The sequence below is a fragment of the Pristiophorus japonicus genome, chromosome 4 (genome assembly GCF_044704955.1).
Source record: "Pristiophorus japonicus isolate sPriJap1 chromosome 4, sPriJap1.hap1, whole genome shotgun sequence".
Lineage (NCBI taxonomy): Eukaryota > Metazoa > Chordata > Chondrichthyes > Pristiophoridae > Pristiophorus > Pristiophorus japonicus.
In genome coordinates this window covers 75,901,233-75,925,039 of record NC_091980.1, presented here as the reverse complement: position 1 = coordinate 75,925,039, position 23,807 = coordinate 75,901,233, and the positions used below count along the sequence as shown (strand labels likewise).

Sequence of the window (23,807 nt, the reverse complement as noted above, 5' to 3'; positions counted from 1 at the left end):
CCTTTCCCCGTAGCCCTGCAATTTTTTTCCTTCAGATACGTATCCAACTTCCTTTTGAAAGATAAAATTGAGTCTGCCTTCTCCATCCTTTCAGGCCGTGCATTCCAGATCTTAACCACTGCGTAAAAAAGTTTTTTCTTGCGTCGCCTTTGGTTCTTTTGTCAATCACCTTGAATCTGTGTCCTCTGATTCTCGACCCTACTGCCAATGGGAACAGTTTCTCTCTATCTACTCTGTCCAAACTCATTATTTTGAGCACCTCTATCAAATCTCCTCCCAATCTTCGTTGCTCCAAGGAGACAAACCCCAGCTTCTCCAGTCTTTCAACATAACAAATCCCTCATTCCTGGAATAATTCTCATAAATCTTTTCTGTACCTTCTCTAAGGCCTTCACATCCTTCCTTAAGTTCGGTGCCCAGAATTGGACACAGTACTCCAGTTGGGGCCGAACTACTGTTTTATACCGGTTCATCATAATTTCCGCACTTTTGTACTCTATCCCTCTATTTATGATCCCACAAGCCTTTTTAACTGCTTTCTCAACCTGCCCTGCCACCTTCAACAATTTGTGCACATATACCCCCAGGTCTCTCTGTTCATGCACCCCCTTTAGAATTGTACCATTTCGTTTATATGTCCTCTCCTCATTCTTACTACCAAAATGCATCATTCACATTTTTTTGCGTTAAATTTCATCTGCCAATTGTCCGCTAATTTCACCAGTCTGTATAAGTCTTCCTGAAGTCTATCATTCTCCTCCTCACTGTTCATTATACTTCCAAGTTTTGTATTATCAGCAAATTTTGAAATTGTGCCCTGTACACCCATGTCCAAGTCATTAATATATATTAAGAAAAGTAGTGGTCCTCGAACTGACTTCTGAGAACACCACTGTATATCTTCCATCAGCCCGAATAACAACCATTCACCACTACTCTCTGTTTCCTGTCACTTAGCCAATTTCGTATCCAGACTGCCACTGTCCCTTTTATTCCACGGGCTTCAATTTTGCTGGCAAGCTTAATATGTGACACTTTGTCGATTGCCTTTTGGAAATCCATGTACACTACGTCACTCGCTTTACCATCATCAACCCTCTCTGTTACCTCATCAAAAAACTCAATCAAGTTGGTTAAACACGATTTGCCTTTAACAAATCCATGGTGGCCTTCCTTGATTAATTCACCCTTATCCAAGTGACTGTTAATTTTGTCCCTGATTACTGTTTCTAAAAGCTTCCCCACTACCGAGGTTAAACCGACCGGCCTGTAGTTGCTGGGTTTAACTTTACACCCTTTTTTGAACAATAGTGTAACATTTGCAAATCTCCAGTGCTCTGGTACCACCCCCGTATCAACCCCTGGAGGATTGGAAGATTATGGCCAGTACCTCTGCGATTTCCACCCTTAATTCATCCCTTCCGCTCCTGGTGATTTATCTTTGATTTGTGTGGTTTATATTGTGATCCTTCTGAGTCTGAATGAACAGTTATCATCAGCATTATGTCATATGTAGATGAATGTGATATACCTTAATGCCTCCGATCCGCTGCTCTCCCCTGAATTCCCTGCCATTCTTCAGCCAACGTATGGTGGGAATGGGATTTCCGGCAGCTGGGCAGCGGAATTTCACTGTATTCGCAGCTGGAACTACATGCAGGCGCTTCTCCATACGCTCAAAGTGTGTCCAATATGGTGCTCCTGTGTGTGAGATGGGAAACGAGGAAGGAAAGCTCTTCAGTTAGCAATGAGTAATTAATTGGACAATAACAGACGTGGATCTACACTGCCAATAAGAAATATGCAACATATTTAAATTAGAATTATGTGGAGCACAGCAACTATTTGTTAAAAACTTTAGAGTTGGACCAGCATCTCTATAAAACTGTGGACAAGAGGGAAAATTCACTGATCCTGCACACCTCATGAGAGCTCTATTTGAAGGGAATGTAGGTTGGAGAAGTGGCATAAAGTGTTGGACAGGGTACCTGTATTTCTGACTTGTGCTCACTTTCAACAGGGCTCCATGCTGGTAGCACAGATCAGTGAATTTATCTTATACGGTATGAAAAACATTTGTGCCACAGTCTATTTAATCAATTCATTCGATGCTCAGGGTAGATTGAAGTGGTCAGAAACCCATTAATAGTAGGAGGAAAGAACTTGCTATCCATTTGTGGCACATTTTCTTCAATAAGTGCACACAAAACAGCAAACCTACCATGTAAAGAAAGAACTTGCACCTTTCACACCCCCAGAACATCCCAAAGCACTTCACACCCAATGAATTACAATTGAAATTATGAAATTTGTTATGTAGGAAAACATAGTAGCCAATTTGCACACAACAAGGAGATAAAAACATTTTAATTTGAATTATTAAGGCTCCTTGAAACATTTTTGTTAATTTACAAATTTATTGGTTGACATAATTGACAATTGCCGATAACTGAAAGAGTAAACAGCAATGAGATAAATTACCAGTTAATCTGTTTTTGGAGGTGTTGATTGAGGGATAAATATTGGCCAGTATATCAAGAGAACTACCCTGCTCACCAAGAACCAGGAGAAATTCCCTGCTATCCTTGGGATCTTATACCTTCATCTGACAATGCAGACAGAACATGGTTTAACATTTCATCCAACTCTCTCATTGCTGCATTGAAATATCAACCTATATAATGAGCTTAGTACACATCCTGGAATGGAGCTTCAATCCACAACTTTCTGACTCAGAGACGAGTGTTACCATTGAGCTAAGATGCCATGCATATGTTTGTGTTACATCTGGTGTTGTTGTGGTTTATGATGTGTGTGTTGAGTGATGAATTGCTGGTGGTGAGTTGCCAACTTGATGTTGTGTAAAAAGAAAGAAATTCTTGCATTTATATAGCACCTTTCATGACTACCGGACATCCCAAAGTGTTTTAAAGCCAATGAAATACTTTTTTGAAGTGTAGTTACTGTTGTAATGCAGGAACCGCAGCTGCCAAAAACAGCAATGTGATAATGACCATAAGAACTAGGAGCAGGAGTAGACCATTTCGCCTCTCAAGCCTCCTCCGCCATTTAATAAGATCATGGCTGATCTGATCATGGACTCAGCTCCACTTCCCTGCCCGCTCCCATAACCCTTTATTCCCTTATCGCTCAAAAATCTGTCTATCTCCACCTTAAATATATTCAATGACCCAGCCTTCACAACTCTCTGGGGCAGAGAATTCCATAGATTTACAACCCTCTGAGAGAAGAAATTCTCCTCATCTCAGTTTTAAATGGGGGTCCCCTTATTCTGAGACTATGTCCCCTAATTTTAGTTTCCCCTATGAGTGAAAATATCCTCTCTGCATCCATCTTGTCGAGCCCCCTCATTATCTTATCTGTTTCGATAAGATCATCTCTCATTCTTCTGAACACCAATGAGTATAGGCCCAACCCACTCAACCTATCTTCATAAGTCAACCCCCTCATCTCCGGAATCAACCTAGTGAACCTTCTCTGAACAGCCTCCAATGCAAGTATATCCTTCCTTAAATATTGTACGCAGTACTCCAGGTATGGCCTCACCAATACCCGGTACAGTTGTAGCAGGACTTCTCTGCTTTTATACTCCATCACCCTTGCAATAAAGACCAACATTCCATTTGCCTTCCTGATTACTTGCTGTACCTGCATACTAACTTTTTGTATTTCATGCACAAGGACCCCCAGGTCCCTCTGTACTGCAGCACTTTGCAACTTTTCTCCATTTAAATTATAATTTGCTTTTCTATTACTTCTGCCAAAGTGGATAACCTCACATTTTCCCACATTATACTCCATCTGCCAAATTTTTTCCCACTCCCTTAACCAGTCTATATCCCTTTGCAGATTGTTTGTGTCCTCCTCACAATTTGCTTTCCCACCCATCTTTGTATCATCAGCAAACTTGGCTACATTACACTCGGTCCCTTCATCCAAGTCATTAATATAGATTGTAAATAGTTGAGGCCCCAGCACCGATCCCTGCGGCACCCCACTAGTTACTGTTTGCCAACCGGAAAATGACTCATTTATCCCGACTCTGTTTTCTGTTAGTTAGCCAATCCTCTATCCACGCTAATATATTACCCCCAACCCCGTGAACTTTTATCTTGTGCAGTAACTTTTTACGTGGCACCTTATCGAATGCCTTCTGGATATCCAAATACACCACATCCACTGATTCCCCCTTATCCACAGATTATCTGCTTTAGTGATGTTGACGGAGGGATAAATATTGGCCAGTACACTGAAGATAACTCCCCTGTTGTTTTTCAAAATAGATCCATGGGATCTTTTACATCCAACTGAGAGGGCAGATGGGGCCTCGTTTTAACTTCTCATCCAAAAGACGGAACCTCCAACAGTGTAGCACTCCCTCAGTGTCTCTGAGTGTCAGCCTAGATTTTTGTGTTCAAGTTTCTGGAATGCGACTTGAACCCACAACCGAGGCGAGAGTGCTACCAACTGAGCCTCAACCGACATATATGGACATACATGTATATGGACTTACAAAAGGTGTTTGATAAAGTACCACATTAGCAAAATTGAAGCCCGTAGGATAAAAGGGGCAGTAACAGCATTGATACAAAATTGACTAAGGGATAGAAAACAGAGAGTTATGGTGAATGGCTGTTCTTTGGACTGGAGGAAGATATACAGTGGTGTTCCCCAGGGTTCAGTGCCAGGATCACTGCTGTTTTGGATATACATTGATGACGAACTTGGGGGTACAGGGCACACCTTTGAAATTTTCAGATGACACGAAACTTGGACATGTAGTAAAGTGAGGAAGATAGTAAAAGACTTCAAGGGGACATGGTCAGGCTAGTGGAATGGGTGGACACATGCCAGAGGAAATTCAACACAGAGAAGTGTGAGGTGATATATTTTGGTAGAAAGAATGAGGACAGAGCTGCTGAATGGTGATCAGAGAGACACCTTCACCTTCTGTACTGTGCTATTTTATGATTTAATTCCACTATGAACTCCAATCAACATTTTTTCATTGATTTTATGTAGCAGAATTCTGAAGTCAGTTGGCAATGAACACAACTAACCTGAGGGGGGTGGGATACTTAGGGTAAATATCTGAATTAACTCCAGAATTACTAAAAATCTGACATATTAGCCAACCTGAGTCGATTATTTTAACCTGAATTTATGAACTCTGTATAAATGAAACTCAACAGTAACATATCAAATAGTAACTATTTTGAAAATTTCCCCAAAGAGCTTGGACATTCCTAAACATTCCTGCCTAATCGGCTCTCCAGTAATTGACCTAATTAGCTGGACTGGGAGCTCCTGTGGTAATTAGGCTATGCATTTAGCAGTAGACTGAATCCTCAGTGCCTAAACAATTAGAGCAAAGACGAATTGTCGGCCAAAAATACACAGAGCAGTTTAATTGGACAGCTCACTGGTTGGCTCTAGAGTCACACACTTGCTTCTTCAAGTCAGAGACTTTTTAGGGTCCTGAATGTTTCCAACAGTGCTAGAGCGCAGCACTGCAAAGAGCTGATTTAAATTAATACGCAATGTGGTCCCATTGTTCTAATATACTCATAACTCAGCATCCTACACCCAGTTATTAATCAATATACAAGCCAATACCAGTGCAGCTTGACATTAGCATCTACCCAACATTGTGGAAAATTGTCCAGGTATGTCTTAGCCACAAAAAGCAGGCAAATCTAACCAGGCTAATTACAACCCTCATCCCAATCATCAGCACAGTGATGGATGAAGTCATCAATAATGCCATCAAGCAACACTTACTCACCAATAACCTGCTCACTGATGCTCAGGTTGTGCCAGAACCACTCAGCTCCAGACCCCGTTCAGGCATGGATACAAGAATGCATTGCCGGATGAGAAGGAAAGTAGACCTCAAGGCAGCATTATACAAAGTATGGCACCATCTACACTGTGGTGTATACAGCATCCATGTTGTGGAACATACACCATATACAGACCGCCCTAAGTAGAGGAATAGCATCCGGGAGGGCGCTGCACGCTGAGCACCTCGAGTCTCGTCACCGAGAGCATGCAGAAAACAAGCGCAGGCAGCGGAAGGAGCGTGCGGCAAACCAGACTCCCCATCCACCCTTTCCTTCAACCACTGTCTGTCCCACCTGTGACAGAGACTGTAATTCCTGTATTGGACTGTTCAGTCACCTGAGAAATCACTTTTAGAGTGGAAGTAAGTCTTCCTCGATTTCAAGGGACTGCCTATGATAATGATTTGCACTGTGCTTTATAAACCACCCACATTGTGCTTTATCCTCTGGCAATGCTCAACATACCGGCCACATTGAACTTGATACACTTACATATAATGTGATTAATATACTACCCACAATATGCTTTATACACCAGCCACCCAGACTCCTAAATGCATGTAGACCATACTATGCCTGAAAAAAATACAATATCTTTTCTGGACTCATATTCATATTGTATGTGTGAGACAGAGTGAAATAAAAGGAGCTGAACTAAACCACTGACCTTTCTGAGGATAAGTATGGCCATCATTGGATTCTGAAATTGAATCTTCAGATCCACCATCTTCATCATCATCACCAGAGGACAACGAGTCTGAAACAATTAATGTAGGGAACATTAGGCCTCATAAACTTCGACCTGGAAGCTCATACTGCACTCGTGCGAGTCTAGACTTTACTGAATGTACTGTGTAATAACACTGCAATGAAGGAGCTGTATTGATTATATTGTGCTGATTATATTGTATTGACTATACAATAGGTTTAATCTCATACTCCAGAAGGGGTCTGTTACTGGAGGGTAGCCTATTCCCCTCTTCCAGTAATGGGTGCCTACTAAGGAAAGGTACAATGGATGCCGGGCACCCTGTAGTAACTTGTCCAAGTGGCCATTCTTCATACATGAGTGTAGGAAGTGAGGGTCTGAGTGCTGTTCGATTGGGATGCACATCGCAGCTCAAAGCCACATCCTGTCCTCACCTATACAAAAGAAAGTTACTACAGATGCTGAAAATCTGAAAGCCTGACCTGCTGAGTATTTCCAGCACTTTTGTTTTTATTCCTGTCTACATTTTACTTGTGCATACATGCACTTTACAGAAGGGGTTGCCTATGTACTGGGTAAGCCGTAAATCCTGTATTAATTATATTGTACCAAATATATAAATAGATTCTTACAATACACTGGTATTGGACTTGGCATTTTTGCGCAAAGCTGTGAGCTGAATTTGAATTGTACAGTCTGGAAATGTGCATTGTACTTAATTTTCTAGGAAGCATGAATACTGTTTAGTCAGATGTACTGGTAGAATAATTTTCCTTCTAGAAGTTTCCACTCAGTTGTATTGAATACATAATTATACCAAACCAATGCATACTGTACCCTCAATATATTGCACTTATATTCAATATAAGTACTGTGATCGAACATGATCTATGTATATATTATTAAAATTAGTACACCTATTGCATCTTTCACTGAAAACACCAATTAATCAACTCCCTATGAGATTTCCCATTCTAAAAAGTATATTTCCTGTTGCCTTAAAGATCAGCAGAGTAATGGGTTGTGTCTCATTTGCCAACTTCTAATGTTTCAGGTATCAAATGCTGCCAATAATCAATTGTGGTTAGTTATTTTTTTCACAGAAGAGGCAATTCCTATACCAACACAATATTCAGTGCTGAGTCCTAAAACGGAATTAATTAAACATCTGACGGTTGCACTTTTAGCCCTATCGAATAAACATATACAAACAACAATGCACATGTTGAGCATGCTTTTGTAACTGCCAGGGCATTTGGTCAAAATAGATTGCCTGGCACAGAAATTAAGGAGGCCATTTTATTCCAGACTGGAGGATCGGTATTTAAAATAAATAAAGGGGATTTTCATTATATTCTCCAGTATTTATATTGATTTATTGTCCATTCAGATTGAGAAATGTGCATCTCAATGGTTCAGGCCCATGAAAATCCCAGGCATTAACAATAATTCAATGATGGTACCTCATAATATGTATTAAGAAAGTTTCAAATCCTTCTTAGCATCATGCTACGTCTATACCTTTTTAATTGAGGAGCTCAGCTGAAGAACTGAGGCCTACCGTGCAGAACATCAACAAGACTGAAAAGCATTAGAAAACAACTTCGATAGAACAAGTCCAAGTCGTAGTGATTAAGTGCAGTGCTCAAAGTCATACACAGAATGTGGTGCTGCATTCTGTGCAGCATAAATTCATTTGCTGCATGAAAAAATATTTTTTTTTTTTAGGCTTAGATGTCAGCGACTTTACAGAACAGAATTAATAGAGTCGTACCTGCTACAGTCACTGTGAAGTTTCTTAGAATCTCGCCTGTCCCACGCACGACACAAAGGTACAGGCCGGAATCATCATATGTCATTTCTACAATTTCCAAAACCTTCCGGGCTATGATCACCTTGTCACCAGATAGGACCTGCTTGTCTTCTTTGTACCAGTTGATGTTTACAGATCGGTTGGTGTCACATGTTAACTTGAGCCCATCACCAGGATCCAGGAGGATATGGTCCTGGGGTTGTGCAGTTTCACTGCCAAACAACACTGTAGAGACAGAATAACGAAACTTTAAATATAATGACGTGACATGAGCTAGGTTGATTCAAATTCCCTCTCTCTTATATATCTATCTAATTAAACATATTGCACTTAGAGACATATTTTAGAAAGTCACTTCTAAAGAAAAAATTACTTTTGGCTGTCACTTTTTTCTTTCACAGTTTTGTTTCAACTTTTCCATTATAAAGTCGTATAACCACCTTTATAATAGAAACCACAGATGCAAACTTGTCACCCTGTAATTGTATAGTATGGCCACTGTACTATCTTTTCCCCACAAATCACTCAAAATACCACCTAGGGTTCCAAGGTGTGGTCAGAGCCTGTACTCCCAATAATGAGGGGACAGATCAAAATTCTTTGGAGGTTTTAAATGGCCCCTCTTTTTAAGGGGCCTGCTACATGCACCCAGTCTGTCTTTGAGGGGGGGGACACAGAAACCCCCCTTTGGTCAAGCTAGTTACCCACCCCAGTGTGTCTGGGATCTCTGATGTGGGACACCACAGATGTGCGCTCAAAGCCTGATCCTGTAGGTTCCTCCTTCTTCCCCATAAACTTTAGTGCAGTCAGCATAAGAGTTCTGTTGTGTATCTGTAAAGCATGCACTCCCATGTTCTGCCACCAGGGAGCTCATCCCCTGAAGTCCCAAGGGATCCCAGCATCCCTTGGGAGCACTGTATATAAGCCGGCCTCTAAGGCATGTTCCTCACTCTGGAGTGTCTTATTAAAGACTGAGGTCACTGTTACTTTAACCTCCCTGTGTGCAGCCTCATCTGTGTTAGGAACACAATAAGTTCCATGACAGATTAAGTGTTGGGATTGCACTCCAGTGTATTTTCTACACCCAGCTGTTTTTTTTCAACTTAATTTTGAGTTTTTTTTCCCCAAATTAAAAAACAACTAAGCTGAATTTTGAAAGCTCCAATTGTCACCTGTGTTGTGTTAATACTGTTTGGCATGTTCACATTTTCTAATAGTGGTGAGAGACAGAGACAGAGAGTCAGACTCAGAGATGCACATCCAGGAACCAAACACTAAACATTAAATCTGATGTTTAGAGACATCTGAGAACGTCATAAGCCAATGTTGCCAGATGTGAGATCCCGATCCCCCGCCCCCCACCACCCAGTGCTACTGTCTCGGCCATATCTGTCCTCTCCCCTCACTTCTGATAAAAAACAGAATCCAACAGTGAACCAAACCTCGCATTCCATCCCCAGTTGTGGCTTGCCTCATAGAGTTATACCAAACCATAAGTTACTCCTCTAAAGTGATGGCAGATGGACCCTCCATACTGCCAAACTCCCACAGCCTCACTGCAGTTCTGTCAAACTTCAGGATCCCAATTTCATTTCTGCCATACCCTATGAACATTCCCTTGTGCTAACAAAGCCCAGGACTGCCCCCCAAGAGCAGCTAAATGACATTCCACCTTCCCAGTACTGCTAGAATCAGATATCTACCTACAATTGTTGTATCATGCATCGCACCTTGTTGTGCATACACAGCTTTAAAAATGGCAAGGAATAAAATTAAATATATAAAGTATTGACATATTTAGTCATTCATTTATGGCTTCAAAATAATGAACAGAATCATAGAATTTATTTCCCGAAGTATCCATTAAAAATCCCCAAATACCATTTAATAAAAATGTTTTTTGACTTATTAAATCAGTAGCTGCAATGTTCTGTATATGAGATAAAGATTGTAAAATATATCCTCTGATACAATGAACAACACAGACATCTCAATCCCTGAAATACTGTTCTCCCATCCAATGATTTTAGTTCATGAAATAAACAGGCCTCATTGCCTGGATAATATGTAAGCCATCACCAAAGTATACCAGACCTACTGCGTGCAATGAGGGAGGATTAAAAGATGGTTTCTTCACAAAGTTTAAGAAACATTTTGAAGCATCCACTGGCTGCGTGTGAGACCACCCTTGAGAGCTCAAAATGTTACCACATTTTGGCTTGGCTAGGAAGTACCTTCGGAATAGCTTAATCTGGTATAATATAGTCTGGGCAGAATACCCAATCCTGTAAAATAGCAGCATGGACGCAGGGAACCTGTACAATACTGGGCACAATGAATGCTTGAATCTATAAAATACCAGACAGATTATTGAGAATGCATGAAATAGCACAAAAGCAGCTTGGGCATAGGTAGTGCCTGAGTTAACACATCCTCTGGAAGAAGGAAGAAGACTGCTCCTAGATTTGACTAAAAAGCCTTGCCCTGTGTAGCTGGTCCCTATTACGCTGGATTAATTATAGTACAAAACCAGTGAATCTATCTGCACCAGGATCAATAATGAGGCTGAAGGATAATGAGGCATCAGCCAAATCCAATAACAAACACCATACTATATAGGACCATCCCACCAAAACAGGGACACTAATTCCAAAGGGAAATCTTGGGATTTTTAAAGTTATTCTTCTCCCAAGTACCAAACTCAAATATGGGGCCAAGTTTCCCCAGGAGTTGCTCCATTTTCTTTGGAGCAACTAGATTTTTTTGGAGTAACTTAAAAATCACAATTCTCCCCATTTAATTTGCTCCAGTGTTAGGTTTTTTTTTAAGTTGAGTTTTTTTTTCAAAAGGGGGCATTACCAAACACTTACGTCTGTTTTGACCATTTAAGCAACTTTAGCCAGCTAAAAGTTACTCCAAACTAACTTAGGCCAGCATATGTGGCCACTTGTGTCCACTCAGAAAAACCTTGCGATGAATTAAGAAATCAGCGCAGGTAGCCAGAGATGGGGGGGGGGGGGGGAAGGGAAGTGAGAGGATTTTGAAAAGCACTAAACACCTTCACAACAACATTAGAGAAGCATAAAAACCATCATCAATAATAAATGAAAAATAAATCAATTACTAAAAAATAAAAGTCCTACATCGCCGACTGCAGCACACACAGGCAAGCCCTTCGGCCAGGTCTAGGGGCGGGAGGCTTGCAACAAGCAGCAGGAGAGCCCTTTGGGGCATGTCAATAGAACTATTTGAAAGGTACAAACATTGGACTCGAGCCACGTCCACCCTCCCCCCCCCGGGCTCCTCCAGCTCCTGCTCCTGCTCCACCAGGCTCCCCGGCAAGCTTCCCTTGGCACACACCGCGCACACACTGAACTGGAGTCTAAGTGAGCGCGGGAAGGCAGCGGCCGGTCTGTGCGGCAGGCCACTCGGTCCGGGATAGGGGCAGCGAACATCGAGTCGTCCCTTTGGCCAGGGATAGGGGTGGCGAGCATCGGGACCCGCTGGGAGGATGAGGAGCTACTGCGCATGCGCGCAGACTCCACTGCGCATGCGCACAGCTGCCGGCACTGTTTTCAGTGCAGGGCTGTAGCTCCACCCCCCACTGTGATTGCCACACCGCACCAGACCCTAGGATGGTCCACGAAGTGGGAGAATCAGCAACTACATTTTCGGCGCCGTTTTTGGAGTAGAAAGTCGGCGCACCACGGGTAAGTGCGCTGGAAAAAGGGATTGGGGAAACTTGGGGCCTATGTAATGTTGACTGTGCTGTGTAACAAGCTGGAAGTTGTAGCTCTACTTTACAGCTGCAGAGGATTAGCCAAGGCTGTACAGATGGAAGAAGATTGTGAGAAGACTTGGTATTAGGGAAGAAGTGAACTCATCAAATCTGAGCCAATTCCAAGCTCATGCTCTGTAATGGTAAAATATTGAGAGGTCCCTTCTCTTCCCCAGTTCAACAGCTTGATAATGTACAAGTAATGCTTATTTTAATCACCTTGTCCTGTGTTTCCCTGGATTTCACCTATCTGTATAAGCTGTACAGTATCCTGTTCTCATCCTTTCTATGAAGAATGTCATTCTGAAGTTAGGAGTCATCCTTCAACATATAAACAGCTCTCCCTGTATTCCATATAAAGTCAGGGATCACCTTCCACTACTTGATAAGCTATATGTGTAAACTCAAGAGTCACCTCTTTCTCAAGCAGTCCCATTTAAACTTTAAACATTCTTGCAATCAGTTATTTTTCCAATTTTAGATCTTCAAAACAAAACTAAATTTCTACCTTAATTTAATTGTTTCAATGCATACTCATTAAATAAAACAGGTCAGATTGTTTGTTAACTCCAATTAATAGTCAGTGAAAGTGAGCCAGTTTTGTGACTGAGCAAAAAATAAATTACAAAAGACACCAAAGGGGCATTAGTATGTGAGTACAACAGACGTGGGACACAATCAAAGCCCTTATCGATCCTGCCCAGCATTCCTGAGATAACACTGACCTTCAGAGTACAAACACTTCAAGGTGCACTAAACTCTGTGATCATTCGACTTTTTCTCAGCTGGGATTGGTTAGGAGACTGTAGGATGATACTGGCCTGATTTTATTTTAGTAATAGGACTGCAGCCATGGTCACTTATTTTCATAACATCAGAGCGAGATAAAGAATCTTATAGACACAGACACTGGACAAGAGTTTCCGCTTTGGACTCAATGGGTAATCCGCCTGATAATTGTGTTCAAAATTGCGCCAGTTTTCCAAAGTGCAGTTATGGCTCAAGTTTCCGCTCAAATTCATTTGAATTATCACAATCGTAAAATTATTACAAATGTAAAATCTTCACAAATGTAAAATCTTCCATGAACCAGTGCAATTGGGCAGTGGTTTAGTATGTAATCATTTTTTTCCTTGCATTAAAAACTATTCCTTGATATAATTAAATGTAGTAACCTGGTGCAGTTTTATTAAGCTGAAAATGGGTTTATCCCTAAAAATAAGCATTTTTAATAAGAGTGTCTAGTCCATCACCTGTGAGTAACCCGGTTTTAAATAACTGAAAATGATTTTTTTTTAAACTACAAAACCTTTTATTGGTTTCATTGCTGTACAGTATTCAGTTTGTTAGTATATTAAATATTTTTTAATATTGAAAAGCTTTTAAAAAGGTGCCTATTAATGCCCTTGCGCCTAAAAAAAATCAGTTTAATTTGAAGAGCTTCCTTGAAGACCAGCAAATAGACGCAATTAGTGGAAACTCGCCATGGTGATTAATTTGAACAGGAGGTGTGGCCAGTTTTGTGGGCAGGGCTGGTTTGCAGTGTGATATTGTTTAAACCAGCGCAAAAGATCACGGAAACTCGATTTGCGCTGGATGTAACTTGCACTTAAAATTCCTCTATCTTTTGCGATGATTTGGCTGATTTCAGGCAAATTGTGTTAGAAAAACCAGCGCAGCATAGCGGAAATTCTATCCTGCTATACTTAGTCTGGGGAGGCATCAGTTTCATACTACAGCAATATCAGCAATTTTTTCTTCATGCTGGTCCCAGCAACAATTATACAGGAATGAGGTATTACTGTTATAAAGTGGAACTCGAGAAGCTAGGCCTTCTTTCACCAGAACTTAGAATCATAGAATGATACAGCACAGAAGGAGGCCATTCGGCCTATGATGTCTGTGCCATCTCTTTGAAAGAGCTGTCCAATTAGTCCCACTCCTCTGATCTTTCCCCATTGCCCTGAAATTGTTTCTACCTTGACAGAGGTCTTCAAGATTATGAAGAATTATGATAGTGATAAATTGTTGCCACTGGCCATTGAGAACACAACAAGAGCACAAACTCAAAATACCTATAGTTGCAAAAAAACATAAAAGGGGAATATTGTAAAAAAGTTTCTTGGCATAGAGGGTGGTTAGAAAATGGTCATTCTTTGCCACAAATTACTGTTGAAGCAGAGTCCAAAAATTATTTTAAAAAAGAGAATTAGATAGTCGCTTGTTGAAAAGGAGAAATATGGTAAGCAAGCAGGAGAGTGGGATTAAACTAGCGTCTCCTAAAGAAAAGGATCGAACAGACTTGATGGGTCTGAATGGCCTATTTCTGTGTTTTAACATTCTATGATATCTTTACATCTTATTAATAACAATTTTTTTCTTTTACATTTTCATCCCTGGAGAGGAAATGGCCATAATGCCTCTTTCTTCAACTGTGCCATTACAAATGTGTGACAGACATTTATTTAAATGAAACAGATATCCATTTGACGCACCTAACAGTGAATGGGTGACACAAAGATGTCAGTGCCCACGCCAGTGCACTCAAACATATATTCTCGAGTGAGAGTGTGGTGCTAGTACATAATATGCGATGTTCTTACTCTGATACCCATGCTTTGATAGTTAACATTTCTACTTAAAGTGTTAAGATGCTCTACTGTACCAGCAGCTACGACTCTATAGTTTAATATTGGGCCTTCTATACGGAGCTCTGGTCAGAAGAAGCTCAATCCCTTCAAATGTATGTGATACAGCAATGCTTTTTTGTAGAAAATCAATGTCTTTCTCATCATCAAGCTCCCCCCTCCCCAAAGGGTCACGACCCGGTACCTGACATGGGAAGACAAGAAGGAATGATTTGCTGCTTGCTGAGGCATGACCTTTCAACCTTAGCCAAAAGACCCACAGTGACAAGGACAAAAGTACGTTATTCCATAGGATGGGGTGCAGTGAGAGGCTGAGACTCTGCGGGTGTCTTGGAGGGGAAGAGGTCACTCACTGGGAAACCTGACAACTCCATTGACAAACATGTCAACCTCTGACAGAGCTTAAAGTCAAAGCCTTTGGATGGAATACTTCAGGGCGTGACTTTAAAATGACCAAAAGTCACTTCTCGGCCACATTCTGAGCAAAATAGCACAGTGCTCAACCTGCAAGGGAAGAGCAACAATTGGGGATAGAAATAATAGCAAAAGAAGTATCATTGCAGCTAGACCCAGAACTACCAATTCTCATAAACAGCCTGCTTCTCTGAGAACTAAAACATTTAAAGAGATACCTCACTTTTTGTGGTAATTGATTGCTCACAGCAATCCTTCTGTTGTTTTATTGGTTTGATTTGTATCAATCATACAGGCAATCCTTATAGGGCACTTGAAGGGTGTACCAGCGAGATTAGGTATTAAAAATATTACATTCTGATGTTTAGTGATATAAGGTTTTGCTGTTGTGGCCATGGTAATACCACACAGGTTGGATTGTTTAAAAAGTGCTAAATATGAACAAAGGCCCTAATTCCAATGTTCAGCACTTCCTGTGCCCAACTGAGAAATATATTGGGCCGAATCTTGTTAGAAAAATAACGGCGTGTTTAACACGCAAATTGGCTAGCAAATTCAGGGATTAAGGGATATGCTCTAAGTTGTGAATCTCCAGAATTTGCTGGTCAATTTACACTGCTCTGCAGTTTGCTTCCTACAAATGGCATCTCACCCTCAGCCTCCACGTTATCTTTATGAACTTGGTAGATTTGCACGTTAATTGCCCATTAAACTAGCTGTGGAAAGTTAGGGCTGGAATTTAACAGCATGATAATTGTCAATGCAATGCCAATCAAACCTCTCTGGCCCAGAAAGGGAACAATTTAATCTGCTCAATCTCATTCCTGCATGTAGTAAATTGTTGTTTGAGATTTAAAAAATATGGGCCCAAACTTGGTGGCCTTACCGCCTGAGTTTTTTGGGCGGCCTCCCTTCGGTGCCAGTTTAGTGGAGGCCTCCTGCCGGCGGGAGGGGAATACCACTGGGAACCGCCCGCTGATGGCCACTAGCGCACAAGACACCCAAGTGTCCTCCCGCCCGCTGAGCTGGCAGATTCCTCCGGGCGGGAGTCGGCGGCAGCAGGGGGAAGGACCGCTGCGGGAAGGCAGGTCTAACCTCAACGGTAAGTAAGAAGACCTGCAAAAAAAGATTAGTGAACTTTTATAAAAATTTTTTTTTGCAGCAATTTATGTGGATGGGGTCCCCTGAAGGTTTTCCAGTAGTTTTTTTTTGTGTAAATTTTTATTTTTATGAGCTCCCCCCTCCCTGGGCCCGACTAAATCCTCGGCGGCACTTTAGCGAGGATTGCATTTGCCGCTGAGATTGGGAGCTCTCGCCTGCTGCTGCCCAGATTCACGGTGGAAGTCCTTATTTTGCCGCCGGGTGGTCTTTCAAGGACTTTTTTTACGAAACTCCCACCCAAAGTACCGTCAGGTATGTCGGCGGCCCTTTGGGCGGCACTTGGGTAGAACTTAGCTTCCACCAAGTTCGGGCCCTATAAATTTTACATTTTTAATTTTTTTTCTTGCTTTTCCTTTCTGCCTCTTTTTTCTCTCTCCCCTAATTCAATCTTTTGTTCCCTCTTTTTTTCTCTTTCTGTACTGATTTGACTCTAATTCACCCTCCTTCTCTGTTGTTCCGTTCTTTCTTTTTCAATCCTGAAATCTCATTGGTTAAGGAGATACACAGTTGGTCCCGCCATTCACTAAGCTCCCAGATGGCCCTTTGCCCTCATCATGCATTGTAAGCTTGCACTTCCACCAAGTTACAATAAAACATTTTGAGCTGAAGGGCGGAGGAAGAAGTCTAACTAATGGTGTATGCCACAAGATGTCCCGCTTCAGCAAGATCTGGGCCACTGTGTTTTCTACTTAAAATCTTTAAGCAAAGGAGTAATGGTCCCCTTTACTTAGTAACCAAGTTATTCCAATGCACTAAATGGCATCTTTGGCAATGCTCTGTGTTATAATGTAGAAAAGATATAACCAACAGATTACCATGCTTAGTGCCAGGGTTGTACATATAGGATAACATTTTCTGTGATCCGCATTGCCTGTAATTTCCCATCCATAGAAATCAATGGATGGAATACCACGGCCAGTGCACCCACAATTTCTGATACGCTGTCCGCTGTGTCCAAGGTCCAACTAGTCTTGAAAGATTTTGCCATAGTGAATAAAAACTATTCACATCCCAGTATAACTTTCATGGAAAGGGTCAAGCTCTGATATAATTGATTAGATCCAGGATTTTACTTGGAGCTGATTAAGTGTTTAACCTTACTGTTGGAGTAAATTTGATGAGGATCCTCACAAAGCTCATTCGGCAAATGTACTGCATGGTATGGTGCTAAGCCACACAGATTTGTCCTAGATTGTGCAAACTGATCTCAGCCAGGGCAGCAGAGTAACATAGAAACATAGAAAATAAATGCAGGAGTAGGCCATTAGGCTCTTCGAGCCTGCACCACCATTCAATAAGATCATGGCTGATCCTTCCCTCAGTACTCTTTTCCTGCCTTCTCTCCATACCCCTTGATCCCCTTAGCCATAAGGGCCATATCTAACACCCTCTTGAATATATCCAATGAACTGGCATCAACAACTCTCTGCGGCAGGGAATTCCACAGGTTAACAACTCTCTGAGTGAAGAAGTTTTTCCTCATCTCAGTCCTAAATGGCCTGCCCCTTATCCTAAGACTGTGTCCCCTGGTTCTGGACTTCTCCAACATCGGGAACATTCTTCCCGCATCTAACCTGTCCAGTCCCGTCAGAATCTTATATGTTTCTATGAGATCCCCTCTCATCCTTCCAGTGTACAAGGGCCCAGTTGATCCAGTCTCTCCTCATATGTCAGTCCAGCCATCCCTGGAATCAGTCTGGTGAACCTTTGCTGCACTCCCTCAATAGCAAGAACGTCCTTCCTCAGATTAGGAGACCAAAACTGAACACAATATTCCAGGTGAGGCCTCGCCAAGGCCCTGTACAACTGCAGTAAGACTTCCCTGCTCCTATACTCAAATCCCCTTGCTATGAAGGCCAACATACCATTTGCCTTCTTTAACGCCTGCTGTACCTGCATGCCAACTTTCAATGACTAGAACTAGTCTCAGAATTCTTGAGCTAGGAAGGAATAAGATTGTGGTTTCTATTTTGAATCACTGTCCTGTGACCTCAGATGTAAGAACAGGAGTGAACTTGGCAACATCTCCCATCAGCTTGTAGCCCTCTAATACTCATTTGTCTAGGCTCATTCATGAAGAAGGGCTATTTGGGTGAGGTGCTGGAGAATTGCCATCCATGGAACCAAGGGATACCTGCTCCTGGGATGTGCTGGGAACTCGTATTACAAAATTGCGCAATACCAGCTGACAATTTCCCATGCGTTATTTTAATAAATGCAAATTGGCAGACTGGGAGTGAGCAATCTTGCAATAGTAGCTGCCAGTGGGATAAATGCAATTTTCAGCCCCATATTCTTGTATGATTCATCGGGGAGGGAAATTGCCCCGTGGGAGCGCAGCCACCGCCGGCCGGTGTCCCCGACAGCTTTGTGCGGTGGGAAGCTGCCAGTGGCTGGGCGGCGCGTCCGCTCTTAAAGGGAAGGGTGCACCACAGCAGCCATCATTTTATTTTAATTGTCGGCCAACTCTGCAGTCGGCCCGACAATGGCGGCCACAGGTTTGGCCAGGCTGCCGGCACTTCCTCTTGGGTGCCGGACTGCTGGCCCGGGCAAAGCCTTCCCTGGTGGCCCAGTGGGCACCAAGTAGGCCTCACACCGTCCCTTCCCTTTAAGTGAAGGGGAGGGACATTGCTACGCGACAGCTCAGCGCTGATGACACCACCGGTCTTCCGCCTCGTTTCCACCCCTTGCCAACCCCAACACCGCCCCGATGATTTTTTCGAGGAAAAGAAAGCAATTTCCCTCTATTTCCTGTCCCAAGGATCCCAGCAATAATTATCCAGCTGATTTTAATTATCCGGCAGATGGCAATTTCAGCCCCATCAACTTTAGGAGAGGAATAGTGGGGGGAGAAAATTGGAGAAGTTGTTAGAGAAGGAAACAATAGGATTAAATTAGTTATTAGATAGCACTATTATAATTGATAGGTCTTGGATTTTAGTAGGAAATTGACTGGATAAATCGTCCCAATGGTTTAATGGTGAAGTCGTAAACTCAGCCATATAGACTAGCAATGTCCCAGATTCAACTTTCATTTGCTAATCTCAGCTGCGCCAATGGTAGAGGCATTACAATTAGCCTCAGTGCCTTGGGATTAAGGATAGTGAAATCAGCCAGGATTCATTCTCCCGAATGCTACACAATGATTCCTGTTAAGAAATTATTGTGTGAATGCAGTGGGAGAACAGAATTCAGCTGTGCTGTAATATCCTTTACAATCAGATAACCTACTGTCACTCACTATCAAGGCTCATAAATGAATAATGACCATTTGGGTGAAGTATGAGAAGACACTTGGTGCCCATGAGTGAGCCAATGCTTTTGGGAGCAGAGGGGAGAATATTGGAAGAAAAACATGTCGGGAAAAAAATTGATTTAATATTGACACTTTTGTCAAAAGAGATTTTTTGTGTAAATAGATCCTGTCTTGTGATCAGAGAACTCCTTGTGTATTCTCAACTGTCTCTATCTCACCCATGCTCTCCCACATGGATATTGTCTTTCGCAAAATGGATTGAAAGGCTGCTTCCTTCCTGTGCTTTCCAGCTGACTGCTGTCCCAGCATAATGTTCGAGGCCTTTCCCTTGCCTCCTGCCTCTTTCTTCAAATTACAAGTTACTTTTAGACTCAGTTTTTTTTTCGGGAGCTGTTGCCTTTTCCTTGCTTGCTATCCCAGCTAGCAGCAAATATAGGCCTCTCTTGGGTCAGCAAGTGTTAATCCTTGCCCTCTGGGAGCATGGCAACAACAAACACAAGATTCAAAGCCAGCCCGCCTTTCTCCATAGGCACTAGCCTGGAATTCCCTGATTTCTTCTCAAAATGACAGAGAGATTGAGTCCCATACTGGGAAGCAGACAAAGCTATCTCTTCTTCCAACCCTGACACATGAAGAAGTTTATTAAGATGTCATTTATCTCCAGCTGTGTTAAAGAGATGCAGACTGAATAAAATGCAACCTGCTCACAGTGCCTTTTAACTTGCCCAATAGAAAACAGACCTTGCTCTAAAATGCTGGGCTTCCTGGGCTGATGGAATCACTATTGTAGTGTGTATTTTGCTAATCAGGAGCACAGGGAGAATGTAGGAGTGATACTTGGTGCTTTCGGTGATAGTTTCAGTCTCAGGAACTGTAGTCTGATATCTACTCCACAGTGTGTTGACAGCATTCCCTATTTCAGGTTGGAGACTCAAAGTTGGTAACTGAAAAAGCTCAAAACCTTTCCACAGAACATGAGGAAGAACTGAGAAAAAAAGAAAGTGAAAAAATTGAGAAATAAATTTAAAGTGTGGAAAGCACAGCATCTTTCAAAATTGATCCTTTGCTCAATACTTTACCCAGATATAGAAGTAATGGAGAGCATGATCGTGTGATGGGTCAGGATCTGACATTGCGGTTTCTCATTGTGTCTGCCATCATTAAGTTTTTTTAAATGATAGATTTAACAAAAGTTAAATTTAAAAAAAATTAAAACACTTTGGAAAAACAGTATTTGCTGTACCATGAATAACACCTGCAATGAGCATCCAACATGGTGGCACTGCGATAAAGTTTTCACAGCAGCTGTTTCTGGTCATTTCAGTACCTCAGACTACCCAGAAAGTATCCCACTGAAGCACTATCATCCCTTCAGTTATTGCTCCTGCTTTGCACCAAGGTCCAAACCCATTTACTCTAACGTTCTACTTAGTACATTGGCTCCACTGCGCCAGGGTATAGACCCACCTGCTCTGAGGTTATATCTAATGGCTCAGCTCCTTTCCTAAAGCACATACACTCACAACACTTACTAACTCTTTTTGGAGGGGTGATTCCTGCCTTTTTGCCTCATGAGTTGTCTGCAACTCCTACAGAGAAAAGATATTCGAGGGAAAATAATTTATCATGCAAAGGAGTTTTGTCCTGTCCTGTGCACTTAACAATATTATTGTTATTAAAACATTTCTCCTAGATGTTAGGAGAGATATGTCATTTGAACGCAACGTGGGGGAGTCAGCATTTCTAGCTCATTACAAGCTCTTGTATGACTTACCTTGATGACATTCAGCTGCCATTTATTTAATGGCCTGGAATTTGCAGTTGGGGTGATGGCGAACTGGCAGCATTGAAAGTGACCGCAACTTTGGGATTTGGTGCAGGTGCATGTGGAAGTCCTGAAGTTGTGGTCCCCCGCTCCAAAACAGGCTGCACTGTGCCACCGCTAACCCCCGCCCCCAACCGCCCCCACCCCCACCACAGAGAGGACAATCTATGTAATCATCCAAATCATTGAAACTGATTAAAATGTTGGCTCGTCCGCTGATAAATTCACACAAAGGAATTAGGCGTAGCTGGGGATTTTACAGCATTATTACTGCTCAACAAATGTTAAAGGCCTGGAAAATTAATTTTAATATTGTGCAGTGTGGAATTTGTCCATTTTAATAAAAATTAAAATTTTTAAGAAACCTTTCAAAAAAAATGTTTTAACTTTTTTTAAAACTTTGTCCATCTTTATTTCAGGTTTGCACAGGCTGGGCTGGTCCAATAGCCTACCATAACTCACTGTCTAAGTCATACTAGGATTTAGTATGAGGACTGGTGTCACAAAGTGCCATATCCCAAAAAAGTCCTGCTACAACTGAACAGGGTATTGGAGAGGCCACGCCTAGAATACTGCGTACAGTTTTGTTCTCCGTATTTAAGGAAGGATATACTTGCATTGGAGGCTGTTCAGAGAAGGTTCACTCAGTTGATTCCGGAGATGAAGGAATTGACTTATGAACTGAAGATGGGTTGAGTAGGTTGGGCCTATACACATTGGAGTTCAGAAGAATGAGAGGTGATCTTATCGAAAAATATAAGATAATGAGGGGGCTTGACAAGGTGGATGCAGAAAGTATATTTCCACTCATACGGGAAACTAAAACTAGGGGACATAGTCTCAGAATAAGGGTCCGCCCATTTAAAACTGAAATGAGGAGGAATTTCTTCTGAGGGTTGTAAATCTATGGAATTCCCTGCCCCAGAGAGCTGTGGAGGCTGGGTCATTGAATATATTTAAGGCGGAGATAAACAGATTTTTGAGCGATAAGGGAGTGAAGAGTTATGGGGAGCGGGCAGGGAAGTGGAACTGAGTCAATGATCAGATCAGCCATGATCTTATTGAATGGCGGAGCAGGCTCGATGGGCCAAATGGCCTAATCCTGCTCCTATTTTCTTACATTCTTATGTTCTTATCCCAGCAAGAACTCATTCTTGCAGCTGAAGCAGACGAGCATTCCATAAGTGCTGACTGAGTAAACAGCAAAAGGAAACCTCACCACATGTTAATAGCCCATTGCTCTAATATTTTCCTGAACATCAGGCAGAGCAGAACAAAACCTGGGAGTGACCCTGATCCACCAGAAGGGGATCTTTTTGATGATACAGAACGCAGAGTGACAGGAGCTGAAAATTGTGTTAATCCCCACAATAACCTTTTTAATTAATTAAAGGAGAAATGTAAACTACCTTCCCCCAGGAGTTCCTCTGTGTTGCTCTTGAATAATGCTGCATTATTAGCCCATCCTCTCATTACCTCCTGCTGCTCTCTGTAAACAGCTTTTAATCTTCACACACCACCTGTGTGGACAGGCCTTGCATCGACCTCCTCAGCCTGCTCACAGCTTGGTGCTGAACCATCTCCTAGTTTTGTCTCTGCTCTTTTCATTCTAATGGTCTCTATTTTTATAAATTTTAATTTCAAGTGACAAGAGCAATGTGCACTCTTTGACTAGCTGTTTGAGTCAATTACTATCCACTTGCCTCACTGCTATTATTGACATGGGTACAGTTCTAATATCAGCAATGTATAACTCTCCCATACTGAGACAATGAGTGTCAGCCGTGACCCAGTCATAGCACTCTTGCCTCTGTATCAAAAGGTCATGGGTTCAAGCCCCAGGAGAACTTATAATATCCCACGGCCTCCCATCTTCCACCCTCCATAAACTTAAGCTTATCCAAAACTCTGCTGTTCTGTTCACCCATCACTCCTGTGCTCACTGACCTATATTGGTTTCGGTCTGGCAACACCTGGATTTCAAAATTCTCATCCTTGTTTTCAAATCCCTCCATGGCCTTGCCTCTCCCTATCTCTGTAACCTCCTCCATCCCTACAACCCTTCGAGATCTCTGTACTCCTCCAATTCTGGCTTCTTGAGCATCCCTGATTTTAATCACTCCACCATTGGTGACCGAGCCTTCAGCTGCCTAGGCCCTAAGCTCTGGAATTCCATCCCTAAACGTCACTGCCATTCTACCTTTCTCTCTTCCTTTAAGACTGATTCTTCATCAGTATGTTTCTGGCCCAACGAGGAAGGAGGCATTGCTGGATACGGTTCTGGGGAATGAGATGGGTCGAGTAGAGCAAGTGTCAGTAGGGGAACAGTGATCATAGTA

General features: G+C 42.1%; 1 protein-coding gene across 3 annotated transcripts in view; it reads right to left on the bottom strand.

The window, feature by feature from the left end:
- LOC139262966 (fibroblast growth factor receptor 4-like) overlaps positions 1-23,807 on the bottom strand; it is a 102,214-nt gene that overhangs the window by 39,984 nt on the left and 38,423 nt on the right. For all 3 annotated transcript variants that reach the window (XM_070878358.1, XM_070878357.1, XM_070878359.1), the window contains exons 3-5: positions 8,348-8,611; positions 6,532-6,621; positions 1,532-1,701 (exon numbers count right to left, since the gene is read on the bottom strand). In XM_070878358.1, coding sequence (XP_070734459.1) covers positions 1,532-1,701; positions 6,532-6,621; positions 8,348-8,611 — 524 coding nt within the window. The remainder of the gene's footprint in view (positions 1-1,531; positions 1,702-6,531; positions 6,622-8,347; positions 8,612-23,807) is intronic.